This window comes from Oenanthe melanoleuca, chromosome 8, assembly GCF_029582105.1.
Source record: "Oenanthe melanoleuca isolate GR-GAL-2019-014 chromosome 8, OMel1.0, whole genome shotgun sequence".
Taxonomy (NCBI): Eukaryota; Metazoa; Chordata; class Aves; order Passeriformes; family Muscicapidae; genus Oenanthe; species Oenanthe melanoleuca.
In genome coordinates this window covers 27,929,260-27,956,896 of record NC_079342.1, presented here as the reverse complement: position 1 = coordinate 27,956,896, position 27,637 = coordinate 27,929,260, and the positions used below count along the sequence as shown (strand labels likewise).

The window sequence follows — 27,637 nt, the reverse complement described above, 5'->3', positions numbered from 1 at the left end:
GGCGGCGGCCGGGCCATGGCGGGCGGGCGGGCGGCGGGCGCGGTGAGTGCGGCGGGCGCGGGCGGGGGCGGCGGGGCCGGGCCGGGCCGGCGGCGCCTGACGGACGGGACGGGACGGGACGCGGCCTGGGGCGGGTACAGCAGGGGCGCCCGGGCTGGCGGCAGGAGGGAGGGGGCGGAGGGGCGGCTGCGCCCCGCGGAGTGCCGGAGGGGCCCCTGCGGCCGGACCGGCGGCGGAAGAATCGCAGGATCAGAGAGTCAGTGGAGCTGGACAAGATTCCGGGATCGTCGAGTCCAGCCAGTGACCCAACAGCGCCTTGTCACCCAGCCATGGCACCGAGTGCCACGTCCAGGCTTTCCCTGCACACCTCCGGGGACGGTGACTCCCTGGGCAGCCCATTCCCGTCACCCTCACCGTGAAAAAATTCCTCCCTATGTCCAACCCGAACCTCCACTGGCGCAGCTTGGGGCTCTGGATTCTTGTCCTGTCGCTTTTTACCTGAGAGAAGAACCCACCCTCACCTGGCCACAGCCTCCTGTCAGGGAGCTGTGGAGAGCGAGAAGGTTCCCCTGAGCCTCTTCTCCAGGCTGAGCCCTTTCCCAGCTCCCTCAGCCGCCCTCACCAGGCTGGTGCTCCAGACCCTTCCCGGCTCTGTTCCCTGCTCTGGACCCGCTCCAGCCCCTCAGTGTCCTTCCTGGCAGGTCCGGCCCCGGACACCCCCGGCTGCGCCCGTGCTCGGCGGGGCTGTACGGACGCAGCATTGGCAGGATGGGGATTTTTATCCGCGCTCCTGCGGTTCATCCCTCTCCTGGATGCTCGCTGTGAGCTGGGGACGGAGCCCGTACAGCTGTGAAGCCTCTCGGGCCGTCTCTTAACCCTTGGGCTCTCACCCGGTGCCAGTCGCAGCTTGGCGAAGGTCACTGTCCACTGGTGGAAAAATACAGTGTGTGTTCATAGAAGCGCTGACTGTGGTTGTCAAAGCCATGGGTTCAACCCTTTTTAAAGGATGTCTCTCTTTGGATCCTTTCTGGATACAGATGTGCATAAGCACTGCAGCTGTTTCATTGTACCTTCTGAGGCCTTACAACATCCAGAGTGCTTTAGGGGCTGAGCAAACAGTAGATCCTAGGTTTGCAGTGGCTTCATTGTGAGTGGATCCCACCTGGTACTTATTAGAGAACAGCCCTTCTTGTGTCTTGTTTTACTTTGAAAACAGCTCCGTGCACCCCTCGTGTCCTTAAGTCTGACCTACACAGTCACTACAAGACTTGCCTCCATTTGAGGTACTTCGCTTCGTGGTACAAAGTTGTCAGCTTGGTTCTGACACCAGAATCCCACTGCCTCTCCTCAGGACTGGGGGAAGCTGATTGGCACCATCCTACAGCAGAGACAGGCTCATCGCTGCTAAAAGCCAGATGGGTACATAGACCCTCACTAAATTTTTTATGCTGATCTTATGTATGACCTGAATCAGCATGTCAAGTGAAGAAGGGAAAATGCAGAATTTTTTCGCTGCCTTGGCTTCATTTCCAAGTGGAACAAGGCTCCCTAAAGCATTTCCAGCTGGCTTTATTGACCTGTATGGTCAGGTGGAATGTCAGTAAGTGGGATGGGGACAAGGGAGAGTTGTTCTGGCTATCTTCTGCCCAGGTCCCAGCACCCTCTGTGCCCTTGGCTCCTGCCCCTGTCCTGTAGCATTTCCCATTTCTGTGCTCCCATCCCTCCCTGCCCACATGGCATTCCCAGCTCTCTACCCATACCAGCTGTGTGCACATGGGCTGCCCACATGGCCAAGGCAAGCAGACAACTGTTGAGCCAATGCCGTGGCCCTTCCTGCAGCACCCCTGGCTGCCAGCTTCCAATAAACACATAAACCTTGTCTTCAAAATATCTACTGTCCTCTCAGATGTGTTTGGAATTAGCTGGTGGATCCAAGTGAAAAGTGTGATTTATATAAACTTTGTTTCCATAGGAAACGGTGCTTGATGGAAAGTCATTCTGCAAGATGGATTAAGGCAGCCTGGTTTCCTGAGGAGCTGTTTGCCACATCCTACCCCAGCAATTCCTGCCTGACTCCCACCAGCCTCAGTGCCTGGTAGCTTCTCCTTCCCCTGGGCTGCACCCAGGAGCTGCCGGTATCCCAATCCACCCTGTCCTTATTTGTGCAGCCAGCTGAGTCAGGTGCTCCTGTTTGCTGTGCCGGCAGCTGGGAAAGATTCAGGATATTTACCCAGCTGTCCTTGGCTTCTCAAGGCTTCTGTCCTCTATCTGGCCTGTGGTTTTGTAAAGCTCATGCAGGTATTCCTCTGATAAATTTGGCAGAAACGCAGGCGACAGATTCTAAATTTACTAAGGGGTATAACAGGCCAAGGTGGGCAGATAGATGTACAAAATTATTTTGTTTCTTTGCAAAGCTGTGTGAGAATATTTCAGGCGGTTACTGATCGTTGCAGCTGCAGGCAGAGATATTGCAGTGGTTAAAATGCTTGTGGTTTTTCATATTTATCAGTATTGTAGCTCTCAACTGGAGGTATGGTTGTGTTTGTGGAAAGTTTGAGTGTAGACCGTCACAAATTTTGCCTGTAGATAACGAGGGTTTTAACAGGAAAGGAGATGGAGAAACAGCAGACAAGTAAATATGTGGGAAGCCTTGAGCACTAGATGACTAAACTTGTACACAAGGCAGGCAGCACGCGGAGAGTGGAAGTGACAGAATGAGTTTGAGAAATCCAGGGAAAGGTCTGTTGGAGCCTGCCTGTGGAAACTGGAATAACAAGGCTCACACAGAGAGAGGAGGCATGAGCTAGTGAGGAGCTGGCCAGAGAGGGAAGGATGGGAAGGAAGATTGATCTGGTGAGACTGAAGGATGTTTTGGGAAGAGGAAAATGTCACTACTGTATACGATGTTTCTTCAAGGCGTTTCCCAGGATTTACTGGAGAACTTCTAAAGGCCTTTTGATAGGTGATCCCAGAAGGTATAGTGTATATAAGAAAAGCCCCATGCATTAAACAGGAATTAGAGTCTACTTCCACCATATCCATTTCAGATCAGTGTCTGTTTGAGCTATGATTTTTTGTGTGCGTGTGCTGCCAAACTAAACCTTTGCCTGCCCCCGGACCTGATTTGTGACTTGGAGCATAATGAAATCCTGGCAAATTGTACACACAAGTATTTTTGACATAGCAGCTAAAAAGCTTTATGATATAAAAATAAGATTGTGGTATGAGGCACAGCATTGATTTTGTGACTCCAGTAAGAAATGTCTTGTGGGATTTTTCTGCTAAATTTGTAGGCTGCTTATAGGAGCTGAGATTTTTGTAACAGGCAAATTGCATGCTGGTTTTTGAACTAATGTTGGTATTTAATGCCAGAAGACAAGCTTTAATTCATGTTTGTGTGCAGTGACCCCACCATGATGCTGAGGAGATGCTGTTATTTGTATATTGAGTTGGAAGACTCATGCTTGCTGAGAATATAGACCTGGTTGTAATAAGAGAAAGAACTGATCAGGAAATTTCCTAAAACAAGAAGCCTTTCTTATGCAGACTGTGCAGTTGACTACAGCATTAAGAAGCTGCTAGGGCTGTTTGTTTCTGGCTGTTTTCTCTTTTTATCTGGGTTTACTTTTGTCCAAGACCCTTTTGCTGTTCGTTCCACAGAGTTCTGCTCACTCTCACCTTATTTTTTCTTTTTTAAAATTTTGGTGGTGTATTGTTATTTCACTTTTCTCATCCATGATCTTGTTCAAGGGTCAGCTTGACACTTCTGGAGTTCTAAATCTTCCTTTCCAATCCAAGACTTTGCCAAAGACTTGTCTTTCTCAAATTGTTTTCTTCCAAAACTGCATAAATATTTTCTTGTGTCGCCTCACCGCTGTTGCCTTTGCCATCTTCAATTTTAAACAGTAAACTCAAGTTCTTGCTGTCTGTGGTAAACTTGTTTGTAAAAGGATTTAATTCCCTTGGCTTATAGAGCAAAGAGTGTAATGTTGGCACCAAGGAGCAAAGTGCAGGCTGTGCATGGAGCACTGGGAAATTGATTGCATGGCAACCTCGGGGTTGCTTTGGTGTTTGTTGGAGGAAGGCAGCCAATGACTCATGTCCTAAGATGTCATTAAAAAGTGAGAGCCAGCTCACCAGCAAATAGTTAAATATATAATTTTTTTTATTTTTGTAAATTCGTGTTTACCTCATTGGAGGGTTTCAGCCAAAATTAGTTTCAAAGCCATCACAAAAGATAAAATACGTAAATGACTTTTAATTTAAGTGACTGTAGTTGTATTCTCCCAGGTCCCAGGATGAATATCCCTAGAGAAACTCAGCATTCCTGGAAATCAGTCTAGAAAAGCAAGTGCTCATCTTGAGCTCCAGCGGTGTGGAACATCCTGCCCGTGCTTTAATGCTTTAGTCAGCCAGCACTGGGCTGCAAGGCTTCCTTTAAATGTGTGTGGACACATACACACATCTCATATCTCAAGGAGTAGCTGTTCTGAAGTGAGCTCTATTCTTCTGCCTAACTCCTTACAAACCTGAATGAATTTTAAAAATGAGTGGAAGCAGATTTTGATAATGGCAGTGCTCAAAATGATTCAGAATTAGTAGCTTTAAAGTGGTGAATTTATGCAGTTAAAATGAGAGTGCACAGGTGCAGCCAATCTGCTTTGCTTGTCTGCTTAAGTTTAATAATAATATGATTATTATTTAAGGATCTCTTCCTGGATGAGTCTGTATCTACAGGAATGAGAGCTTTTGGGTCAGCTGCTTCTTCCTTGTCTGTGCTTCTCATTCTTGTGCTTGCAATAGGTAATGTGCAGGTGACAGTGCTGTCTGGAGAAAAGGCTGCCAAAACAGAACTAGATCAAGAATAGTAAAATGCTCTAATTTTTGTGTAAACATGTGATTTGTTCTCTTTCAGTATGAACACAAGCACTTATTTTCCAACAGATTAAAATCAGTATTATACAGTTAACAGGGGACTGCAGTTCTAGTTTGAAGCATCCCTGAGGCTTCTACCCTCTGCCCTTCCTGGGGTCTCTATCCTGCTGTGAGTGCTAACAGGGATGTGGGAGAGCCATGTAGCTGGATGGATCTGCTCTAGACCTCACATAAATTTGTTTTGGGTGCTGTGGAGTCCTCTGTGGGTTTGCCTGTCCTTTCATACTAACACTCTTACACTGTGCCAGCCTGATCCTGCACTGATGGCTGTGACCTCTGTGTGCCTCGCCAGGCATGGCCCAGCTGTCCTGTGGCTGCTGCTGGTAAATGAGCCTGTGGCAGCTCATTTTTTCCCAGTGCTGTGATTAATTATGGCTGTGTTATACACTTACTGTTAAATCACAGGAGAAGGCTTTTCTGTGTCAGTCCTCCTCCAGCTCAGGGTACTATTTGGGGTTTGCATGATCAGTGTGGCTGGTGCAAAGAGAAATTCCTGTTGGCTCCCAGTGCCTCTCAGAGGTGTGCCTCATGTCCCCTTTCCATTTGGCTTTTGACTACATTCAGCTAATACTAGGAAGGTAATTGTGTCCTTATAACTGAATACAGTTGATGGTGCATTCTCTGGTCCTTACGTGGGAACACTGCCCTGGCCAAGGCTTATTGAGAGGCCGGACATGTCTTGCAGCCCACTGTAAATATATGAAACAGGTGTGGCTTTAGCTGTTGTAGATGAGGCTGCTGAGAACAGGCAAGAGTTAGTGGTCTGGGATATTTTTTTCTAGTTAATTTGGTTGAGATTGCAGACACTTTGTGTATATTCTGTGGTTATGGGTTTTACAGTTGGATGCAGAAGGCACTTAGTTAACTGCGAGGAAGTGAAGATGTCATCCCCCACCCCAGCTCATTTCTTTTCAAGAATGGAAAAAAGCTGAATAAATTATAGTGGCAGCAAATGGAAGCCAATAAACAATTAAGTCTATTCTGTCCTTATGTCTTGTACCTTCAGAAAAGTAGGCTGTGCAGCTGTTCTCACTGTTGTGAGCTGTCTTAAGATGTGCCTGGGAGCTTTTCTGAGGGATAGGTCTATAGGACACCAGCAATCATGGGGTCTCACTCTAGTGGAAGAGTGCATGTGGAGTCATGTTAAACTACAGTTCCCTGCAAAAGTCTAGCCCGTGGTGGCTGCAGCTGCAATGATTTGAGCTGTGCAGAGATGCTATCTGGTAATTTCCCCTTCCGTGCAGATCACAGGAAGGCTGCAGGAAGGCGGCAAATCCAGTGTGTTTTAACAGAAGTGTCTGGGCTTTAAAATACAGCTTTCTATGAATGCAGGCTTACGTTCCAAGCATAAACTTGATTTTGAGTTTGGTGGATCTGCGGGATTGTAAGTTTGTGTTTTGTTTGTTTTTAGGGGTACCAAGAGATGCTTCAGTGGTGAGACATCTTTTACAATGCAAGTTAGGCATGAAATTCATCAACTAACATCCCCTTCCTCACCCTGATCTCCAACAGACTTCCTGTAACGCTTGGAAGAAAGGGTCAGGGGAGAAGGGCTGAAGGGCACCATGAAGCTGAAGCAGCGAGTCGTGCTGCTGGCCATCCTCCTGGTCATCTTTATTTTCACCAAGGTTTTCCTCATCGACAACCTGGACACGTCGGCCGCCAACCGGGAGGACCAGCGCGCGTTCCAGCGGATGCTGGCGGGGCTGCGCGTGGCGCTGGAGCCGCGGCTGGAGCACACGCTGCAGTCGCCCTGGGAGATCGCCGCGCAGTGGGTGGTGCCCCGCGAGGTGTACCCCGAGGACACCCCCGAGCTGGGCGCCGTCATGCACGCCATGAGCACCAAGAGGATCATCAAAGCTGATGTGGGCTACAAGGGGACGCAGCTGAAAGCTTTGCTGATACTCGAGGGAGGGCAGAAGGTTGTCTTCAAGCCCAAGAGGTAAATACTGCTTTCGGTGACTGCTTTATTTATATATACGTTTTCCCTCCATGTTGGCATGCTAAAGTTTAAGTTACAAATTCTTCTGTGAGTGGAAAGACCATCCTGTTATTTTTGAGACGGAAGAGAGCCTTGCTGGTGCTCTAGTAACATTAGGTTGCTGTGCCAGCTGTCTCTCAGTCTGTACAGCCTTGTTGCTCGATACAGCCTGTCTTTAGATTAAAAGAATAATCACTGTGTTCAGCCCTGAGGGAATGTTGGTTACATCTGATGTTTCTGAGCCGTGTGCCTTCCTAACTGTGGAAGTGCAGCTTCTGGCAGGTTGGAGACAAGCTTTTCCTCCTTGTTGTGTCAGACTGCCGGGAGAGGGTGCAGTTCAAGAGCAGGGAAGGAAGGAAGCTTGGCAGGGATCTTAAAAGTACATCTGTGTATCTGGTGTAGTTGAATGTAGACTGTAAAAATGGTTTGGGTAGGTCAGAGTGAGAGCCCCTGAGCGTCCTGTCTGCTAGCAGTGAGTACTGGAGAAGCAGCATAAGAATGAAGGGTAATGATACTTCCACAGTATGGCCTTGGTTTATAGTGATACTCAGAAAAATTTGACATGATTGAATGTCAAAGAGTCTTGGCTGTAAAGCTTTTTGATCTGTTTGTCTTTGGGTAAAAGGAGAAGAAAGATGTTAAAAAGTAAGGCCAGGTGTGTTTTAGGAGATTTCACTGCAAATGAGAAGTGTTATCACAGAATAAGATTTTGGGTTAAGCAGGCATTAAGGTTTCCTGTCCTGTTAATGAGTGAGTGTAGAGGCCACAAAGATGCTCTGAGGGTTGGAGCACCTCTGCTTGGAGACGGTCTGAGAGAGCTAGGGCTGTTCACCTGGGAAAGAGAAGGCTCCAGGGAGACCTTAGAGCACCTTCCTGTGCCTAAAGGGGCTCAATAGAGATGGAGAAGGACTTGGGACAAGGGCCTGCAGTGACAGGATCAAGAGGAATGGCTTCACAGTGATAGGGCAGGGATAGATAGGATATTGGGAAGAAATTCTTCCCTGTGAGGGTGGTGAGGCCTGGCACAGGTTGCCCAGAGGAGCTGTGGCTGTTCTATCCCTGGTAGTGTTCAAAGGCCAGGTTGGACAGTGCTTGGAACAGCCTAGTCTAGTGGAAGATGTCCCTGCCCATGGCAGCAGAATTGGAATAAAACGTTCATCCAATCAAAACCAGTCTGTGATTCTCTGATTAGAAAATTAGGAAAAATATCTCTGTACAGCCTATTCCTGCTCTGGCTGGCTCCCCTGTGAGTCCAGGCAGCGTGAGCCTTGCACACCATGTCCTGGTGATGCAAGAGGCATCTCCTCCAGTGAAAGCACTGGGGATTCTCAGCATTCCCATAGAGCTTTCTGTGTCAGGGAGTGCAATCAAGCTTTTAACTGAGCAGTAAATTGCATTCTGCAGTGCCCTATCTGTGTGGGCACTGTGCTCCAGCAAGGACATGTGCAGCTGGGAATGTTTATGGGAGCACTAGAGAGGGTGTCTTGGCCATCCTGGTAGACCCATGTTGTTTGTGACTGCTGAATAGCCAGGCTTGTGGGCAGAGTCCTGTTCTGGCACTGCAAGAGAGTCTATTTAACCAGCTTTGGACATGAGAGCTCTGTCAAAGTTACTGCTAAAAACAGTTCTGAGCAAACTTACCAGCTGAGGAAGAAGGAACTCCCTTGTTACTTTTGCTATGGAAAGGAGTAGATGCCTACTGTGCATGGAAACAAGGAGTTTGCTCAGGGTTTACTAAAAAAATAGAGCTCTGCAGCTTTCAAAATGTGACCATGTTTCAAAAAGCCAGCTGTAAGTACACACCAAAGACCTGCCTTCAAGGACATGTTCTGAGGATTAGCTGTCTCACTTCAAATTTACTTGAAATCTGGCCTAATTTACTAACAAATAATACTTGCTGTCGTCACATCTGGTGGTATATGTGACAGAAGATGCTGATTTGGTGAAAGCTCCCATTTGGCAGGAATCCTACACTGGTGAATTCTCTTTTGAGCTGCCTTGCAGAGAAGCTGAAACATTCCTCAGGCTGGGGAAATGGACTGTCTTCTCCCCCCACATCCTCTCTGAGCAAGGCTGAAACATTAAAGTTGAGCTCTGTGCCTTCACTTACTCTGTTGTTGCTACTGCTGGAGCACAACTTCTGCTGGAAATAATCCAGTTTATACAACTGGATACATAGATGGAAATAAGAAAATAGGTAACCTAATTTGGCATTATTTGAAAATATATTGCATTTCACCCATTTGCTTGGTATTGATTGTGGTATTTCACACTCAGCTGCAGTGTGGTGCTAAGGCAGTATCTACACTGATCCAAATGTCAGCAAACTGAGAAATTAGTGTTTGCCTTGACTAAGTAACATCTACTAAAAGATAAAAAAGGAAGCAAAAAGCCTTCCACTTCACCAAAATACACCATTATTGTTGCAATGAGTGCCTAATTTCTATTTTTTGCTGTTCATTATGTCTTTTCTCTGCCAGAATAAAGGCTCTGTTTATATCCAGTATTGTCCTCAGGTTCATGCTTGCTGATTTTATACCTACTAATGATTGCATTTGCTATCTCTTCTACAATATAAGATTGTATTTGAGAACTGTTAATGTACAATTCTTTTTAACCCCAAAATCACGTGTAGAATTGCTGCTTTTCAGTATAAATAGCCTCCTCCCTGTTCAATAGCAGAGTCTGTGCTCTTTGTTCTAAGATGTGACTTGGCATGTGGTTGGATTAAAATATATTACTTGGAATGTGAACTGCTTCCTAAGCTCTGGAGACTACTGTGTATCACTGACCTTTCCTCCTTATTTACCACTTCAACAGTCTGGTCACTTTAATCTTGTTGATGTTTTTCCCCTCTCCCATTGGCAGTCACTTGGAAAGTGACCCAGAGACTCTTTAACTGTTATTAAATTGTTATTAAATTGTTACTCTGAACAGCAGAATTGACAGGGATTCTACACAGATTCACTTCATTTGACTTTTTTTCAATTACAGATATGCCAGGGATTATATAGTGGAAGGAGAACCCTATGCTGGCTATGACAGACACAATGCAGAAGTGGCAGCCTTTCACTTGGATAGGTATGGAAATACTGCTTTATCTGGTTTTATTGTCTCTGGAAAAAAACAGAAAAAAAGGGATTCTTTGAAGAATACACCTCAGATGGGAGCTATCTCTAAAATGCCAATATACCACACTGAATCCAAAATAATTAGCTTATTCTGTAAAATTTTGTTTCTGAGATCTGTTCAAGAGTGTAACATTTTAGATACTTGTAAAGTTTGGAAAGGAGAATGAGTCCTGAAACCACTCTGGTTAATATTGCAGGGGAGAAGGAGCTTAGCCAAATGCTATGGAGGAGTCTGAAATACTAAATGTATGAGAAGTTCATGTCCAGTCCACTAAAAAGTCAAGCCTAATGTCTAGACTAACAATTTAGTCTAGATTAAATATGAATCAGTGCATCCTACAGGAAAACCAGCTATTCATATATTAATTGTGCTTGGGGTACCCAGGTGGTTTTGTGGACCTGTGATGGAGGTGCAATTACAGGAAAGAATGAAAATTGTAGGATGTTCACAGAATGGGACAGAAAACACCAGACACTGAATGTCAATAGTTATGAAATGCTGTTAGGGCTGCAATTTCACATAATATAAGTGAGCACAGTCTCTGTTTCCTCATAGGAAGATTTGGAGGTGAAGACACATAAAGTCTTGAGAAAAGGAATAAGGAGGAACAAATGTTACAAACGATAGAATGGTTGAACTTAAACTGAGGTTTCTCAGTACATAGATAAGAGCCTTATCACTGTGACTATGAGGTAGTGACAGAGATGTCTGTTAGTCCTGATTCACCTCTGGAACTTGTTGCACAGGCAGCAGAAATCAGTAATTCTAGAAAGAATTTAAGAGTATCTAGGATGATAACTAGTTGAGTAACACCCATTGCTGCTACAGGCAGCTTGTGATGTTGGGCCAAAATCAGGGTATATTTAGACCAAAAAAGGTAATGTGGCCAGATGTCAGTCCATTTGTGCTTTCAAGAAGCATGCAGGCTTCAGGTTCCCTGAAAAGGTAGTGATTGAACATTCAATCAAAGCCTCTTTCCAGTATCCAAATCCCACTCAGCTCTTCTTTGCTGTCTATTTGGTCATGGTTTTGTGATTTTTTTTTTTCTCTGGCCTTTCTCTAGAAAGTGGCTCTGCACTTCTTTATTCTTCAGAAATATCTTGTCCAAGGATACCATTGTTTCAAGAAGGATCCTGAATAATTTTTTGTGTTTGTCACTATAGGAAGACTGTGCCTTCCAGGACTGTGGCCTCTCAGCTGTGGTCTGAAAACACAGGGGCGGGTTTTCCACATCTAAGCCCTGTGCTTGTTTCCTTGGAACACCTGCTTTTGCTCAGGCTGTGTGTGCAGAGCTTGGTATTGGCTCTGAGTTCTATCCTTATGCACACTTCTTTTTCAGACAGACATATTGTGTTGCCCTTTCTTAACTTATAGAACGGGATTTACTCACTGAATATCTAAAACAAATCCTTTTCAGTTTTTGGAGTGACCCTTCCAATACATTGGTGGAATGTCAATTGTCCCTTTTCCAGAAGAGCCTTCTCAGGATCTTATTCTGAGATGCAAAGACTATCAAAAGGCTGTCAAAAGTGCATTAGGAGAGTTAGGGCTTATACTCCTTTGATCTTTGTACTTCTTTAAGCACTTTTAAAATTCCATACAAATACCTGAGTCATTTGTGGTCGCAGAGCAAAGGCTGTGGCAGGCATGGGAGTGGAACCTGGATCTTGTAACTGCAAGTTTTATGGTTATTCTTTCCACCTCTGTTTTTCCAGGCACTTCCCAGGCATTCACTTTTGTTCTACCATTCTCTCTTCCCTCCTCCTTCCTCGTGCCAAACAAAACAACTCTTGGATTGGTTGCTTTCAAATGTAATTGAATTGGGCTTAAGCATAATATTTTAATAGATAGTGGTTCCCACAAAGTAGAAATGATCTTTCCAGGTGACCAGCCCACGAACCATATGGTTTTACTGCTTCAGCCTGCTTCAGGCACATGATGGATATTTCTGGTGTGAGGTCTGAGTTCTGAGAGTTGGAACATGATGCATCCTCTGTTGCTCTGCTGCAAATGCTTTAATAAAGGAGTGTCACTGATGGCTATAAAGCAAGCACATAAGAAAAATTAGTTTCCTTACTTTGCCTTGGAGAAGGGAGGAGGTTGCTGCAGGGCTTCAGCTTTACTCTTTGGTCTCTGTCATCTCTGACAAAGACTGAGGGTTTTTTGTTTTAATTTTGAACTGCTGCCTATGTTGCAAATTCTCAGGATGTGTTTTTTCTCCCCAAATCAGAATCCTGGGTTTCCGCCGAGCCCCGCTGGTGGTTGGCAGGTTTGTGAATCTGCGCACAGAGATCAAGCCAGTGGCCACGGAGCAGCTCCTGGGCACCTTCATGACTGTGGGTAAGTGGATTCCATGGCCTGTGCTGCCCAGGAGAGGAAAAATGCCTAATGGGAAAAGAGCCATGGGAACCTGACACAGCTGTAGAACAGTTAACTGCGATGCAGGAAGCTCTTCCTGTGCCAGGACAGATCTTGGATAACCCTGTTTGGCAGGGGAGGAGGACTTGATTTTCTTCAAGCAGTGTTCCCTCACACTGCTGTTACAGATGTGATTTTAATTTTTTGAGTAAGAATTTTCTTTCTGCTGTCAGGGATGGTTAGAAAAGCCTGTGTCTAGACCTTAAAAGAATAAAGCTGTATTTAATGTGAAGAAGTGGTGATTTGGGATAATTTATAGAGCTGGCGCACTGGTTTATATTAGATATTGTTTGTGCTGCATCAGAGCTTGCAGAGCATTTACAACCAAACATGGCAGAACTTTCCTGTGTTGTTTGCAGTAATAATGCTGTGAAGGGCACATAATAGAAGCTATTAATGTGAACTCCTACCAGGTGGTCATTAAGCACCAAGAAATTACTTATGCTGCAGCCTTTACTCCCTCAGGCTTTCATAAACAATCCAATTATTACTCTTCTGTTTGTTTGTTTCATTTCCTAATCAGAAGGCTCCGGAGAGGATTGTTCCTTACCGCTGGTAATGTTCCTGTTAACAGCACTGCTGGCAGTCTCACCTGCTGCCTGACACTGCCACTTACAAGGTGCAACTTCCAGATGAAAGTTTCAGCTCAGCCTGGCCAGACTCTCCTGGCATTCACATGGGGCACTTGCCTCAGGCAGGCTTTATGTTTTCCAATTTCAGCCAAGGTAACCAAGCTCTTTGCTAGCAGCAGTGCTGACTTGAGAAGTAAAAATCCAGAAATTTTAATTGCTCCTCCTTAGATTCCTTAGAACTGCTGTTCTGCAAAGCAGGAACTAAAGAAATGGGTGGATCTGTGGAGGAGGTTATGATTTTTTTGTCAGGCCAGATTTGACCAAGTTCCTGAGGTTTTGAAGAAGAGAGAATTCATTCATACCCAGTGCAGGTTTACTGGAGTTACAGCTAGAATCTTAAAGAATTCTGTATCTTGTTAGATCTGCTGCAGACCCTGGATGGGAAGAGAGATTTGTAGGCTTTCCATACAAATAGGAGGTCTGGTCTGTAAGCTCTGTGTTGGTAATGATCTCTGACATCCTCAGGTTGTCTGACAGGATACTGGGAGCACAGGGTATGGATGGAGGGCTCCAAAGGAGTGCTGGCTGAGAAGCAGCGATATGTGAGGATGGAAAGGGAAGAACATGGCTTTTGGAGAGCTGGGCCTGCTTTGGGGAGGATATTGGATGTAGAATCAAAGGAAGAAAGGGAGTAATCACAACCAAGTGAGACATAGCTGAAGAGTATTTTGGAAGAACATCTATGAGCATAGAACTGGATTTAGCTTGGTGAGGATCAAGCGAAGGTGGGTTAAGAAGGGGGAAGTAGAAAGGGTAAAACTTAATGTAGACTGCTCCAGATTACTTGATGCTACAGGATGCATCAGTGTTTGTGGACTAAAGGCTGCAGTGTTTTGTTGCTCCTCTCCTGTCAGAAGACCCTGATGAAGCATTGACAGATCTACATTCCTAGATCATGGGAAAATGATACTTGTTTGTGTCTCCTCTGCCGAATCAGCTCAAGTAGCTGAGACGTGTGGCAGGTTTCAGGGCACCAAATTCTTTTGAGTTCTGCTGTGTCTCTTTTCACTTACCTCTTTGTGGTCTGATTTTTCAAATAAATGGGAAATCTGACACAAGAAGTATAAAATGTGAAAAATAAGCATTGTTAAGATTGCAGGGTCCTCGGAACTAGGAAAGGATCACAAAAACTTGTTGATAGTGTAATGTTGTGTTAATTCTCAGAGTGATAAAGTCATTAGAAATTATAATTGCTTTCTCCTTTTCATATTATTCTTTAATTTCTCCGAATGAAAGGATGTCTGTGTAATCTCTTTGGAGCCTCTCCCTCTCAGAGACAGGAAGCAAGAAGACAAATGCAGTGAAATCCTGTTGTGGGGAAGCCTCTGCTGCAACAACATACTCCCGAATTTCAGTTGGATTCTTTGGATTAATACCTCTTAATGTTTCTTTTTAAGGCAATAATACTTGCTTCTATGGGAAGTGCTACTATTGTCGGGAAACAGAGCCAGCCTGTGCAGATGGGGACGTCATGGAGGGCTCAGTGACCCTGTGGCTGCCGGACGTTTGGCCCCTGCAGAAACACCGGCACCCCTGGGGCAGGACTTACCGGGAGGGCAAACTGGCCAGGTATGAGAACATGGCAGGCTTACTCTTTAGAGATGATAATTTGCACTAAAATGGCCCTTGCAAATACAGTGGTTAATTAAAGAAATCTAAGTGCTTTCGAAACCTACAGTTGTGTCAACAGCTTCCTTAGAAGCCAAGAAGTCCAGAATAAAATTTAAATTAAAATGAGGAAGAAAAAAAAATCTTCATTGTTTTCCACAATATTAAGCACTGTCCTTTTCCTATATCTTGGCTGGAACAGAGCTCCACAATGCAATCTGAAAATCTTGTGTGTGGGCAAACTAAGAACTCTTCTCTTGTGCCACTGGACCTGATGATGCTGTAGCCCCTGAAATGTAGTAGCACTGTGCCATATCTCATTCATGATCCTTGTAACTTGTTTTCAGAGTTGTGGAACTAGTTTAACTTCAGATAGGCCCTGTGTCGTGGTTTGACACTGGCCAAATGCCAGGCACTCATGAAAGTCATTCACTCACCCTCTTCTGTTACAGTTGGACAGAGGAGAGGAAAAAAAATTAAGGGAGGGCTCATGAGTTGAGATAAGGACTGCGAGAAAAAGAAAACACTCTAAGGCCAAAACAGGTCCAAATTTAAGGATATAAAGTAAATTTATTATTAACAGAGTCAGAGGAGGATAGTGAGAAGTAAAATAAGCCTTTGAAACTTTTTTTTTTTTTTCCCAGAGCCCCTCCCTCCTTCCCATTGACAGCACAGGGAGACAGGTCTTGGGGGTCTTGGTCAGTTCATCACTCAAGATCCTTTTCAACTTGCTCAGGAAGAGGAGTCTTTGCTATGCTGTGGGATCCTTCCCATGGGCAAACAGTCATCCCAAAATTGTTGTGTGGGTCATTTGTACATGGCATGCAGTCTTTTAAGGATAGGCTTGTCTAGTTTGAAAGCAAGGCCCCTCTGTCTCTGGAAGCAAGGGTCCTCTCTCTCTATTCGGGTCACTCACTAGAACACAGCTTTGTCTGGCATCCACCCACTCTGGCATGAGCACTTTTCCCACAGGCCATGGACTACATCCCCCATGGACTTCATGCATTCCAGTGGGACATTTTATTTCACTATGGTACTCACTATGGCTTGCAGATGAATCTCGGCTCTGACACCTGCAGCACCTCCTTCCCTTCCTTCTTTTCCCCTGACCTTGGTGTCACCATGTTGTTCTCCCTCACATGTCCTCACTTCCTCCTCTTCTCTAATTAGAAGAGAAGCTGCTGCTTCTCATAGAAACCACCCCTGTGGCCTTCCCCCATTACCAAAAAATCAGCTGTGCCAAATCAACACACCCTGGAAAGTCCTTTGCTTTGAATTTGGTGATCATGCTCAGCATGTAAAGAATGCTAAATCCCACATTTGTCCTTCTTAAAGCAGCATTCTACAATAGATGTAGCACATCTGAGTTCCTGAGATGGAGATGTTTTTGTCATGACCAGAGCAAATGGGTTTGAGCTTAGTAAATTTTTCCAAATCTGTCTTGAACTTGCAAGTGATGAGAAGAGACTTTCAGTCCTTGATCTAAAGTATCCATTGATTTCCAATGATGTGATTGTTCTCAGAAAGAACCTCATCCAAAGGCTCTGTTGAATTGTTTTAGAGTATAAAGTGCACAGACTGAATTTTGAGCAGCAGATGTTTTCTCTTTTCCAGCAGGTCAAAACCAGCTGTGTTCAGTACATGGTACATTTGAATTTCTTGGGAGGTGTTCCTCCTATTGAGAGGCTCTTTTTCATCACACCCTGACTGTTTACACAGGGGTTTACCTTGATTCCTGTGCTGATTTGACATGTGGTGTATTTAAATTCACACTTGCCTCCTTCAGATGAGGTTACAAGGTTCTGGTGTTTTTTACCTTGTCATGCTGCATGTTTCACTTTGAGACATCAGAATTAAAGGTTCTTGGTGTTGTGCTCTCCTTTTTCTGTGCCTGGTAGTTGTGGAAAAATAACTCTGTAAGAATTTTTTCCTTGTCTAGCTGCTGGTCTGAGTTGACCTTTTGAACATTCACACAGGCACATTAGTGTGCGTAATTTTTAATGGAGATGTAATGGACAAAATCCCTGACCTTCCAAGGCCTGTGCTAATATGATATAAATGATCAGAAATTAGTGTTGGATAGAAGTCTTTCTTGAAAGACTGCATGGAAAATGAGGAGAGAGAGCAAAGCACATCTGAAAAATTGTGGCAAGCAGATTAAACACTGCTCTGAAGTAAAACAAGAGAAGAAACACTTGAGGGAGAGTGGGATGCAGCATAAGAAATGTATCCAGAACAAGGAAAAGTTGCTGTGGATTTGTGCTACAAGTTGAGTGTGACTTGGACCCTGGTGCAAAGATCCATCTTCCTAGGGGGATTTAGGCACAGCATTTGAGGAATGTGTATGTTGTCAGAAGCATTGAGAAGATAAATTTTTAAGCTCTCTGATTTGGATACCTAGAGGAAAGGTGGGATATTGGGACCTCTGGCTCCAGATCACTAGAAGATGAAGGTATGTGGCAGTTGTAGTATATAAATTCTGATCTTCCTACTTTTTTTTACTCTCTGCAGTTTTGAGCATGTCAGCAAGTCTCTCCAGGTTGTGTTTCCTCCATCTCTGTTTCCAAATCACAGATGGTTTAAGGCATTTCCAATTTAACTGCTATTTTGTGAAGGATTGTTTCAGTCCTTACATGGAAGATGTCCTTGTTATTTAGGTTGACAGATGGAAAGGATATGCACCAGAGATTTGGCTGTTTTGGTGGTGGTGCTGAATAGCTTTAAAAGCAGTACAGAAGAAAATGATAAAATTTGAAATCCTAGCTTTGGAGAATTGAGATATGATGTTGGTGTTATGAGATTACATGTAGAAGGAGAAGGAGGTAAGAGGGAGATTGGATTCTTGTCAGTGGAGAAGAAGGTGAGATACTTTGCAAAGAAAGTGGGGAGGAAGGAGACAGCTGGGAGTGAAGGAGAGTGAACATGGTGAAGCCCTTCTCCTGGGGGCAGAGGGGCTCATTACTAGCCACGATGAGGATATTTGCATTAGAAAGGAAAAAGGAAGAGGATGGCTGGAAAGATGGAAACAGCTCAAGGCAATGGAAACAGTATTGAGGTGTTCCTTGGGAAGTTGAGGGAAGCAAGGCTTGGCAGTAATCTTCCCATAATATAGCCTGGCCACTGTGGAGTTGTGAGAAGCAAACTCTGACTCTGTTTTCCATCAGAAGTTAATCTTTGTGTATCTTTGAACTGAAACTACAGCTTGCTCCATAGGCTGGGATGTTAATGCAGGGCTGACTCTTCTCATGAAACACTGTTGTCAAACTCATCCTGCTTTATCCAGCCTGGGCTGCTCCTCTCTCGTGGCGCACTGGAAGCGACTGAGGGCAGCTGCAGCTGTGCTGCTGTGCAGTGCTGGTTCCCTGAAGGGCTGCTTGCTTCCTGTCTGGCTGCAGGTGGGAGTACGACGAGAGCTACTGCGACGCCGTGAAGAAAACGTCGCCGTACGACTCGGGCCCGCGGCTGCTGGACATCATCGACACGGCCGTCTTCGACTACCTGATCGGCAACGCCGACCGGCACCACTACGAGAGCTTCCAGGACGACGAGGGGGCCAGCATGCTCATCCTGCTGGACAATGCCAAAAGGTCAGCCTGGGGCAGTCCTGCTGGCCTGGCACTGCTCAGCACAAGGCCACACATGTAGCTGTGATGTCTCTCTCTGTTTTCTCTCTCTCACTAATTTATTCTTTGATATCTTTTGTAATAGTCTTTCCTTTTTATTGGAAATTGTTCATCAAATCTTAGGGTCCTTCAAAGGCTGTGGTGCTGACAGGATGAGGGAGAATGGATTCAAACTGCAAGAAAGTGAGTTTAGATCAGATGTTAGGAAGAAATTTTTCCCTCTGAGGGTGGTGAGGCCCTGGCACAGGTTACCCAGAGAAGCTGTGGCTGCCCCGTCCCTGGAAGTGTCCAAGGCCAGGCTGGATGGGGCTTGGAGCAGCCTGGTCTAGTGGGAGGTGTCCCTGCCCACAGCAAGGGGGTAGAACAAGATCAGCTTTAACCCAGCTCTTCCAAACCAAATCATTCTAGGACTCTCTGATTCTGCTCTGTGTTCTAAATACTCTTCTGTCTTGGCAAAGTCCTACTCAAGCTACAGAAACTCCCCAGTTAACACAGTATTTCCCAAAGCAGCTTTCAAAGGTTTGCTCAAGTCTCTCCTCCTATCTCCAGAAAAGGCCTTTCCTTTTAGGCTTGTACTTAATGGAAGATTGAAAACTTAGGTTTTTTTTATTTATCACCAGTCAGTATAAGTGAGTGCTGTATTAAAACCAGATCTTTCTAAAATGTGTTTCTGAATAATTTGGCAACCCCTGCCTTCTGGATATGCCTACTCTGGCTTTGAAAGGTTAAAAGTTTAAAATGGAGACAGAAGTGATACCAAACGCAAAAATGATGGTGTTCAAAATGGAACATTAACTCTTACCCAAACAAAAATGTTTTAAAAATATGTTTAGAATATGAGTTCTTCTTTCTTTGCTATGGTTTTTTGTATGTTGTCTGCTATAGTTTAGGTTAAAAATCATATTGAAGACACAGCCTTGTTTAAATAATAATGTTTAAATAATTTGATTAATTTTTCTTAGAAACATAAAGATCATCTACTTGCCTTTCTCATAATTTAGTCCAGCAATTCAGGATTATTTATTTTTCTAGTGGGCACTCCCATGTGCCATGGCAGTGAGTTTCCCTTCTGTGAAGGACCAGTCTTTGCTCTAGCTTTGCACGCCACTTGTACCAAGTGTACACAGCACTTGAGCCATGGAAGGCTTGGAGTTACCTTTCTTTTCCCATTTATCTTTTGTATAGTGGATTCTGTCCTTTCTTCCCTCTTTCCATCCATCCTTCCTGTCATCAGCCTGTTCAGTAACACTCCAGTATGACAGCAGGATGCATTCCACCCTGGGACTGCTTAATTACTGCTGCTTTAGGTGAATTTTGCAAAAATGCTCTTTCTGTTACTCACTGGCAATGTCCTTAGAGGAAGGAAGGCAGTGGATTAGTAATTGAAGTGAATATGGGGTTTGAAGGTCAAGTCCTTTTGTTATGGTACTTCCCTATGGCATTATGAGACTATTTCTGGTGGGGCTTTGCAGGCTGACAGTAAATCGTTTTCTTGAAAATTTAAGTGATTTATTTATAATAAAATTTAAAATTGCTTTCAGCTTCTTTGAAATAATGGGTAGGGGACAGTTTTTCACAGAATCATGGTAGATCTCAGTTTGGAAGGGACCCATAAGGATGATTGACCCCAACTCCTTGTTTCTTACAAAGCTACTAAAACTAAACCACATAAGAGCAGATGCTCCTTGGTGCCATGACCACTTCCCTGGGAGCTTATTTAGTTTTAAAGCTATGAATAACAGAATTATTTGGGCAGTGTAATGCCAGGCCCCTTCAGCAACTTATCCTTATTGAAGGGAAAGTTCTTAGTTGAAAACAGTATTATGAGGAAGGTGAAACTATGAAAAATAAATCCAGCATGTGTTGAGATGAAGCTTTAAATACTATGGAAGCCTTCTGGCTTGAAATGTTTAAGTTGATCACCTTGTCAATGAACTGTTGCTCTAATGGTTGATGCTGTTTGGTTCCTTCCCTGCCCAGCTGTGTCAGACAGACAAAGTTCCCATTCTGCATGCCCGGAATACCAGTTATTCCTTACCCCTGCATCATTTCTAAACTCCTCTGAAATGCCTTTCTAAGGTGCCTTGGTCTGATAAAAGAACTGGGTATGCTTGGTGCTGCTTCTTTTTACCTGCTTAGCTGAGACTGGTGAGAGTTATATCTGTGACTGGTCATGGCCTGTTTGCATTTTAATTTAAATGACTTGATCTCTTGGAGCATGAAATTGCCTAGTATTGATTTCTCTGAATTCTTTACAAAGCTCTTTATGTTGAGAACAATCTTAGGAGTTCAGCTGGTTCACTTGGTTTTAATTTTGCTTTTCAGCTTTGGAAACCCTGCCCTGGATGAAAGAAGCATCTTGGCTCCTCTCTATCAGTGCTGCATGTAAGTGAAACACAGAAGTGCTCTTCAGTTTCCTTATGTAATTGCTGTCCTTAGGTTTGCAATATCATTAACTTGGGAGCCTTCTGGCAGCCTGAAAAGGTCTGCTGGGGTCCACAGTGCTGTACTTTTTGGAGATACTGTCTGTCTGATGGATTGTCACTGCCTAAGAAGCTGAGGAATCCATTGTCATAGAGGCAGAAGGTCAGAGGGTTAGCTGCAGAAAGTGGTCTCACCTCCAGGTCACTGGTTCAGATCTGTCCATAGTCAATCTGACAGGTTCTGTGCATCTGCAGCTGTCCCTGTGCAGCTCCTGACAAATCAAAGTTCACATCCCAGCTTGAGTTCTCCCTGACAAAGTGTCTGGCAATTTAATAATTTCAAACATGGTTTCTAAAGAAAACTACAGCCCTCTGAGGGGGCTCCTCTCAAGTAAAACATTGCTACTTCTCATTAGGAAATAGGTGCTACAAGGGCTGGAGTACCTCTCCTCTGGAACAGCCTTAGAGAGCTGGGGTGTGCAGCGTGGAGAAGAGAAGGCCCTGGAGAGACCTCAGAGCACCTCCCAGTGTCTAAAGGGGCTCCAAAAGAGCTGGAGAGGGGCTTGGGACAAGGGCCTGCAGTGACAGGACAGGAGGGAATGGCTTCACACTGAAAGAGGGCAAAATTAGATGGGATGTTGGAAAGAAATCTTCCCTGTGAGCAGGCCCTGGCACAGGTTGTCCAGAGAAGCTGTGGCTGTCCCATCCCTGGAAGTGTTCAAAGGCCAGGTTGAACAGGGCTTGGAACAACTTGGTCTGGTGGAGGGTATTCCTGCCCATGGAAGGGGGGTTAGAATGAGATGCTCTTTAAGGTCCCTTCCAGTTTAAGCCATTCTGGGATTCTGTGAAAATTTCCAGGAAGGAAAATACTGAGATATCAATTTCCTGACTCTGATCCTTCCACATTAACTCCTTCAAGCCTTTCAAATGGAGCTTGTCCATGAAGCTTATCCTTGAAAGGTTCTGTCTTCCAAATTCTCTGAGACCTTTGAAACATGGGAACTTTGCAGAAAGCCTGAGCTCTCATGCTGCTTGCACTAAGCACAGCTCCCTGCATGCTGCAGTACACCTGGCCTGTGTTCTGCAAGATCCTTTTAAAAGTCATATGGAGAACAGTTAAAGAATTTTCAAATTCTTTTATTTTCCTACATTAATTTTAAATGTATGTTTAATTTCATGCTTTATGGGGATTCTTCTGGAGTCTTTGTCATCTTGATCCCCCAAATGCAACCAGAGGAGAAGCTTATCTCAGTCAGAGACTGCAATTCCCTGCTTTTCAGATATTCCTTCTTTATGGTACAGGCAAATGCTGTGTAAGAATGAATTTGCATAATTGTTTAAACTGTAGGTTTGTTACAACACTTGCTTCTTTTACTGGTTTTATTAGAGGACATCAAACCCAAGAGTTAAGACCAGGGGTGCTAAAGATTTGGTCCTGAAAGATTTGGGGGAGAATCTCACGAGACTTCACAGAGCATGAGAGTTGAGAGATGAGTTGACACAAACAAGCTCAGTGGCCAGTCAAAAGGAAAGGTCACTGCTGTGTTCTCTTTCTTGGAAGTTTGGTCAACTTCCTTTTGTCCTTTGTGATTCATTCAGTGATGCTCTTCCTGAGGAGACCTGACTTCTCTTTGAATTTGTTGATCCTCCTTCTCCTCCTCCTTCTCCTCCTCCTTCTCCTCCTCCTCCTCTCCATCTAGGAAGCCTCAGGACTTTAGACCTTGTGTGCTCTCAGCCAGAAGTGTTCCTGTAACATCATCTGATGTAACATCAGAGTTACATCACACATGGATTGGTTCTTCATCATCTTCAGTTTTCAAGTTTCATTAGACCCTGTCTGTGATGCAGTTCCACCTGGATCCTGCCATCCCAAACCCACTTCTGCAATGAGTCTCCATTCCTGATGTGCCAGGCTCCCTCAGGAGGCTGGCTCCAGTATTCCCAGTGGGATGCAGCAGGACTGTGGTATGGTGATGTGTGTTTGTTTCTTTTGCAGCATCCGAGTTTCTACCTGGAACAGGCTGAATTACCTGAAGAATGGAGTCCTGAAGTCTGCCTTAAAAACTGCCATGTCGCATGACCCCATCTCACCTGTGCTCTCTGACCCTCACCTGGACGCCCTGGACCAGAGGCTCCTCAGCATCCTGGCTACAGTGAAGCAGTGCACAGACCAGTTTGGGCCAGACGTTGTGTTGGTGGAAGACAGGATGACTCTGTCTCACTTGTAATCATAGAGGAACACGAGATGAAACTGCTTTTTTTAAAAAACAAACAAACAAAAAAGCGATAGAAAAACAGCACAATCAGTTCAGAAAGGCTGTGGCCAAGATGGACTGACATGAACAGGAAAGCTCCCGAGCCAGAGGAAGGGAGGTGACACTGGCTTTTTCCTTGGGCTGGCAGCAGTGGGGGGTGGGAAGGGGGCTCGGATGGCTCAGCCCCCGTGGTGGCACTGTGGCCACTGTGGCGTGTCCATTGCCGGCAGTGGGCACACGCTGGATAAAAATGGCTCTTGGTGCTGGTGCAGTGTGTGGGATACAGAAATTTTGTGGACTGGATCTGGAGGGGTCAGACATGAACAGTTCAGTCCTCTCCCCTTGTCTTCCCCCTGTACTCTGGCAAGTTGATTCAGGATTGTACACAATCAGCTCTGAGCTGGTTGGGCATTTTACTGCTTCTCTAGAGAACAAGTGGGGGGAGAATAAAATAACTGTTAGACTGAAGAGTTGTGCCACCCCCCCCAGGGTGGGAGAGGGGAACCTCTGCTGCTCACTTGGCTTTTCCTTGATAAAAGGCTGGGAAAGGGGGTTGCCTCATATGTGATAATGCTTCACTGGCTTTGCTGAAGTCCTATCAAAAGTTTATCCACAGGGTCAGAGATTTAGGAGAGGACAGGGTGGTTATACAGCACTTGATAATTAAGGAGTTATAATAAGTTTTCCATGTTTCCTTGTTTTTTAAGGAATCTGGCAAGATCTGAGTAGAGAAAATATCCTTGCAGTCCTGTGCATTATAACCAAATTTTCATTCTCTCGTAGCTGAGGAGGACAGAATCTGTCCTTGGAAGCAGTTCTGTGTGGCAAGGTTGGGCTGTGTTACTGTCAGCCCTGAGTGCTGTGGAGCCTCTGGGCATGTGGGACTGGGGGAAGAGGTGTTTGCTGGGCTTCCCTAGTCATCAGCAGTGACCTGAGGTGTGCAGACAGTCCCAACTCTCACCTGAGAGAGCTTTCTGCTGCTCCCTGTGACCACAGCTCAGCACTGCTGGTCTTGGAGCACCAGTGCTGGGGTCCCACGTTCACCTGGTTTGGCTGTGGCTGAGCTCAGCAGTGACCACTTCCAGGAGGTTTTCATTTTCTGCCTTCCCCAGCTGCTTTCTGCAACCCCCACTGTGATGTTCTGCCTGGGGTGGTCATCCTGGAGTCCTCACTAATGGTTTTGCCAGACAGAGAAAAGTTGGCTTTTCAGGGCAGGCTTGCAGCATTCATCTTGTGCTAGTCCTGCTGTCCTTCAGCACTGCAGCTTGTGCTGCCCATGAGTTTGTGTCATAAAACTTGGGACAGGTCTCAGTTTGTGTCTCCAGAAGAGAAGCAGCTTCATCACTATTTCCAAATTGAACAGCTTTGCTTCAGTGTTCAGCCATGGTCCTTCTTGTAAGGAAAGAGCTTCCTTCCACACGTGATTGCAGGTTACTGGACTTGAGAGCAAGAGTACCAAAATGTCAGTTTGAGCCCTTTTCCTTGATTTTTCTGTCAGGATTTCTCTTAACTGCAATGTGGCAAGCAAGTAAAGAGCTGTTTCCTGTCCTTGCACCTTGGCCACACCTGATCCAGGAGGTGTCAGGAGAGAGTTTATCTGAAAAATGCAGGTATCAGTTTATTTTGTTGAAGTCTTTTTCTCATCACATGAGCAGAGTTTCTTAAAAGTAGAATGAGACTGTTTACCTGAGATTGAATCTTATGTTATTCTTGCTCTCTTCTGGACTTGGCCACAATCACAGATGTGCCCCAGAGCAGTGAGATGCTGGGATGGGATCTGAAGTTCTTAGTATGGTGACAAGCTTTGAGAACACTGTGGAGCTTGTGCCTCTACCACCTGATGGCAGAACACGCTGCAGAAGGCTGTGGGTGGTGCCTGTGGGCCAGGAGCAAGTGCTGGTTTAAACTGTTTCCCAGGAAATTTCAGATGACTTGCCCAAAGGGAAGATGGCAAAGCACATGGTTGGTGGCTTGTAGTGTTTCTAAAAGCATATTCTTCTCTTTGGGCTTAATCATGAGCTCTTAATATTTTGGGAGGGATCTACCAAAATTTAATTTTTCATTTCTCTGTGATTACTCTTGATATTTACATTTGATTTAAAAATGGGTTCAAAAAAAGGTCTTTCAGTCTTTGAAATTATATTAGTGTTGAGGACTTATATATTGCTCTAAGCTAAAGCTTCTGCTGTCAGATGGAACCTGGGGATAAGTTTTTCCCCAGTATAAATGTCAAAGATTTAAAGCAGGGTATTGGTTTATTTTGGTTTACTTGTGGACAAAGGGCATGAAGTCCAGCATTATCAGTAGAAGGAGGCAAGAAATGGTTGTTTTTTTGGGGTTGGTTCTTTATTTGTGATATTGATGCTTCTGATTGCTGTAAACACTACTGGTGTTTGGTGTTCTGCAGCAGGAAAGAAAAATAAATTCCTCTCTTAAACCAAAATCAGGAAGATCTGGTTTTGGCCTTGTGACAATTTCTGCCCTTTTGGCAGTGGTGGTCATTTTGCTTGAACACAGAACCCCAAGAGATTTTAAATAGTAACCATTGCAAAGGAATTGAGGAACTGCATCCATGTGCCAACAGGGTCTGCTTGAATCTCAGAGAAATAACATTGTTTGCAAGGCAGGAGCTCTGTCGAGGTTTTGGGGACACCTTCTGGTTCTTGTTCACTGTGCACCTGCTGGCCCCAGATGTTACACAGTGGTTGTGTCATGGTTATCAATGATACCAGAGTGCTGGAAGCACAGAAATCAAGAACTAATTAAAGAGCCTCATCAGCCATCTGCTATTTGCCTCCACCTTCCCAAGTCAGCTGTCAGGGGGAGGAGACACTCGAGTCAGTTCCTTTTCTAGCAGCTGATGAACTGGAGTGTGTCTTGCCAAACAAACTTCAACTAAAAGTACTAATTTATTAAGAAGGTAATTTATTTACTGCAGCAGCTGGAGCAAGATGCTGGAAACAGACCCCCTCTCAGATGTGCCAGAGGATGCCCCTGGGAGCTGCTGCACAAATGGAGTTGCTAATAAGCAAACAGAATGCAATCATGACTTTCTGCTCCTATCCCCCAGGGTCAGATCCCACATAAAGCAGCATTGTGTGAATAAAGATTTTAATAAAGCAACATTGATGGATTGCCTGAGTCTCTCTCTCCCCCTCCCCTGTCTGTCTCTCTTGAGTTCCAACATGTGGGGGGCTGGATGTGTGTTTTGCTGCTGCTGTCTCCCAGCTACTTCTCTGCTAATGGTTGTCAATGGCATTTACTCCAGTCATGTAGATCCAAAAAATGCAGCTTGTTTGCCAGAGCCTTGTTGGTAAGGAGAGTGTCCCACAGGATACTGAAGTAAAATGCACCTACATTGTGGTGGTCTTCTGCCCATGCATTCCATGGCCCTGCATCTATCTGCTGAGCACATGGAGCTGGTTCCATGGAGCCAGGGATGGATACTGGGTTATGAGAGGTGTCTGTACAGCTGGCAGGTGTTCATGGCTGCCTTTGCTAAGCTTTTATTGGGGTGGGGCAGGTCACTGCTTCCTTTGAGAGCAGAGCTTTACTCAGTCTGCAGCAGAGTTTTTCTTATTGCCCCAGAGGCAGGAGGTGAAGCACTTCTGAATTCAGGGATCTTTGACTTGCTCTGTAGCATCAACTGGTGGTGTGAAACCTGCTTTTATCTAAACTAGAGTTTCTCACTTGCAACTTTGGATTTCAGCATTGTTGAATTCTGTGTGAACTGCTTTCTGGGATTTATTTTGAGGGTTTTGTGGGGGAGGATGTTCTGGGGTTCTTTGTTTCCTAGCATTGTATGCTGACAGTAACTGTTCCTTTCCTCCATCTCTATTTTTGAGGTACCAATTTGCTCAGGAAGTGGGACAGGATTCTTGCTTGTGTATGAGCAGTTCAACAGCTACAGATGCTTTTAAATTCTGACAGGCAGAAACTGGCAGTTTGGAGAGCTGTTGTTTCAAGCACTTTGTTGTGCTGCTGCTCTTTTTTTGGAGTGGTTGGCCATAGTAACAGTGTGAGAATTTGTATAACTGGGAGATTTTATTGTTTCTGATTATGTAACAAATGTACTTTTACAAAAGAATGAACACAACTTTGAGCCAATGGAGAACCAAAGGGGGTTGAAAAGAACCACTTTCTCTGAAGTTCTCAAATCTTTTCCCTACAATTTTTTTATTGGATCTAAAAATTAGGAAGTCTTAAGTTCATATATTCCAAGTGTGGGACTGGTGATTTGTTCTTTGTAGAATCTCAATATTTTTAAGAGACTGGGGATAGATAGGACTTTGTGGGGAAAAAAGGAATTAGGGGAAAGGGCTGCTGTCATACCCTTATTCTAGATCTTTCTTTTATTTAGTGATCTAATCCAGAGCTGTGTTATGCTGAGCTCTGGAGAGAGACTCTTCTCCTCCTGCCTTCTGTCAGAGTGCAGAGAGGGATATGCAGAAGAAATTGCTGTATGGAAATGGGGGAAAAACTAAAAGATGGGTGTATGGCATTTCCCTACACAGCCTATAAATGAAATTCTGGATTGTGAGGCTCCCTCTGGGTGTTTGCTTGTCCCAAGCTGCATTGGGGTGTGGAATAAGCCAGGTATAACCATTTCTTGTGGTGTTGTTTTCAGACA

General features: G+C 44.8%; 1 protein-coding gene across 4 annotated transcripts; it reads left to right on the top strand.

Annotated features, from left to right (window-relative positions):
• On the top strand, nucleotides 1-26,140 carry FAM20B (FAM20B glycosaminoglycan xylosylkinase). 4 transcript variants are annotated; one of them, XM_056497750.1, is made up of 9 exons: nucleotides 1-42; nucleotides 1,973-2,135; nucleotides 6,347-6,877; nucleotides 9,911-9,997; nucleotides 12,279-12,388; nucleotides 14,496-14,667; nucleotides 18,102-18,293; nucleotides 20,655-20,714; nucleotides 22,749-26,140. In XM_056497750.1, the coding sequence occupies exons 3-9, from the start codon at nucleotides 6,501-6,503 to the stop codon at nucleotides 22,978-22,980; spliced, it is 1,230 nt and encodes a 409-aa protein (XP_056353725.1). In that variant the 5' UTR covers nucleotides 1-42; nucleotides 1,973-2,135; nucleotides 6,347-6,500; the 3' UTR covers nucleotides 22,981-26,140. The 4 variants fall into 4 exon arrangements, with proteins under 4 accessions (XP_056353725.1, XP_056353727.1, XP_056353724.1 ...); XM_056497752.1 differs by lacking the exon at nucleotides 1,973-2,135 and having other exon boundaries at nucleotides 22-42; XM_056497749.1 differs by lacking the exon at nucleotides 1-42 and having other exon boundaries at nucleotides 1,978-2,298.
• Nucleotides 26,141-27,637: the final 1,497 nt, after the last annotated feature.

What these genes read in the sequence shown, in the direction of transcription:
- FAM20B (XM_056497750.1), top strand. Translation starts at nt 6,501, where the DNA reads ATGAAGCTGAAGCAGCGAGTCGTGCTGCTGGCCATCCTCCTGGTCATC. An exon ending in GGGCACCTTCATGACTGTGG is followed by an intron (nt 12,389 to 14,495) that starts GTAAGTGGATTC and finishes TTTCTTTTTAAG; the next exon opens with GCAATAATACTTGCTTCTAT. An exon ending in CCTCTCTATCAGTGCTGCAT is followed by an intron (nt 20,715 to 22,748) that starts GTAAGTGAAACA and finishes TTTCTTTTGCAG; the next exon opens with CATCCGAGTTTCTACCTGGA.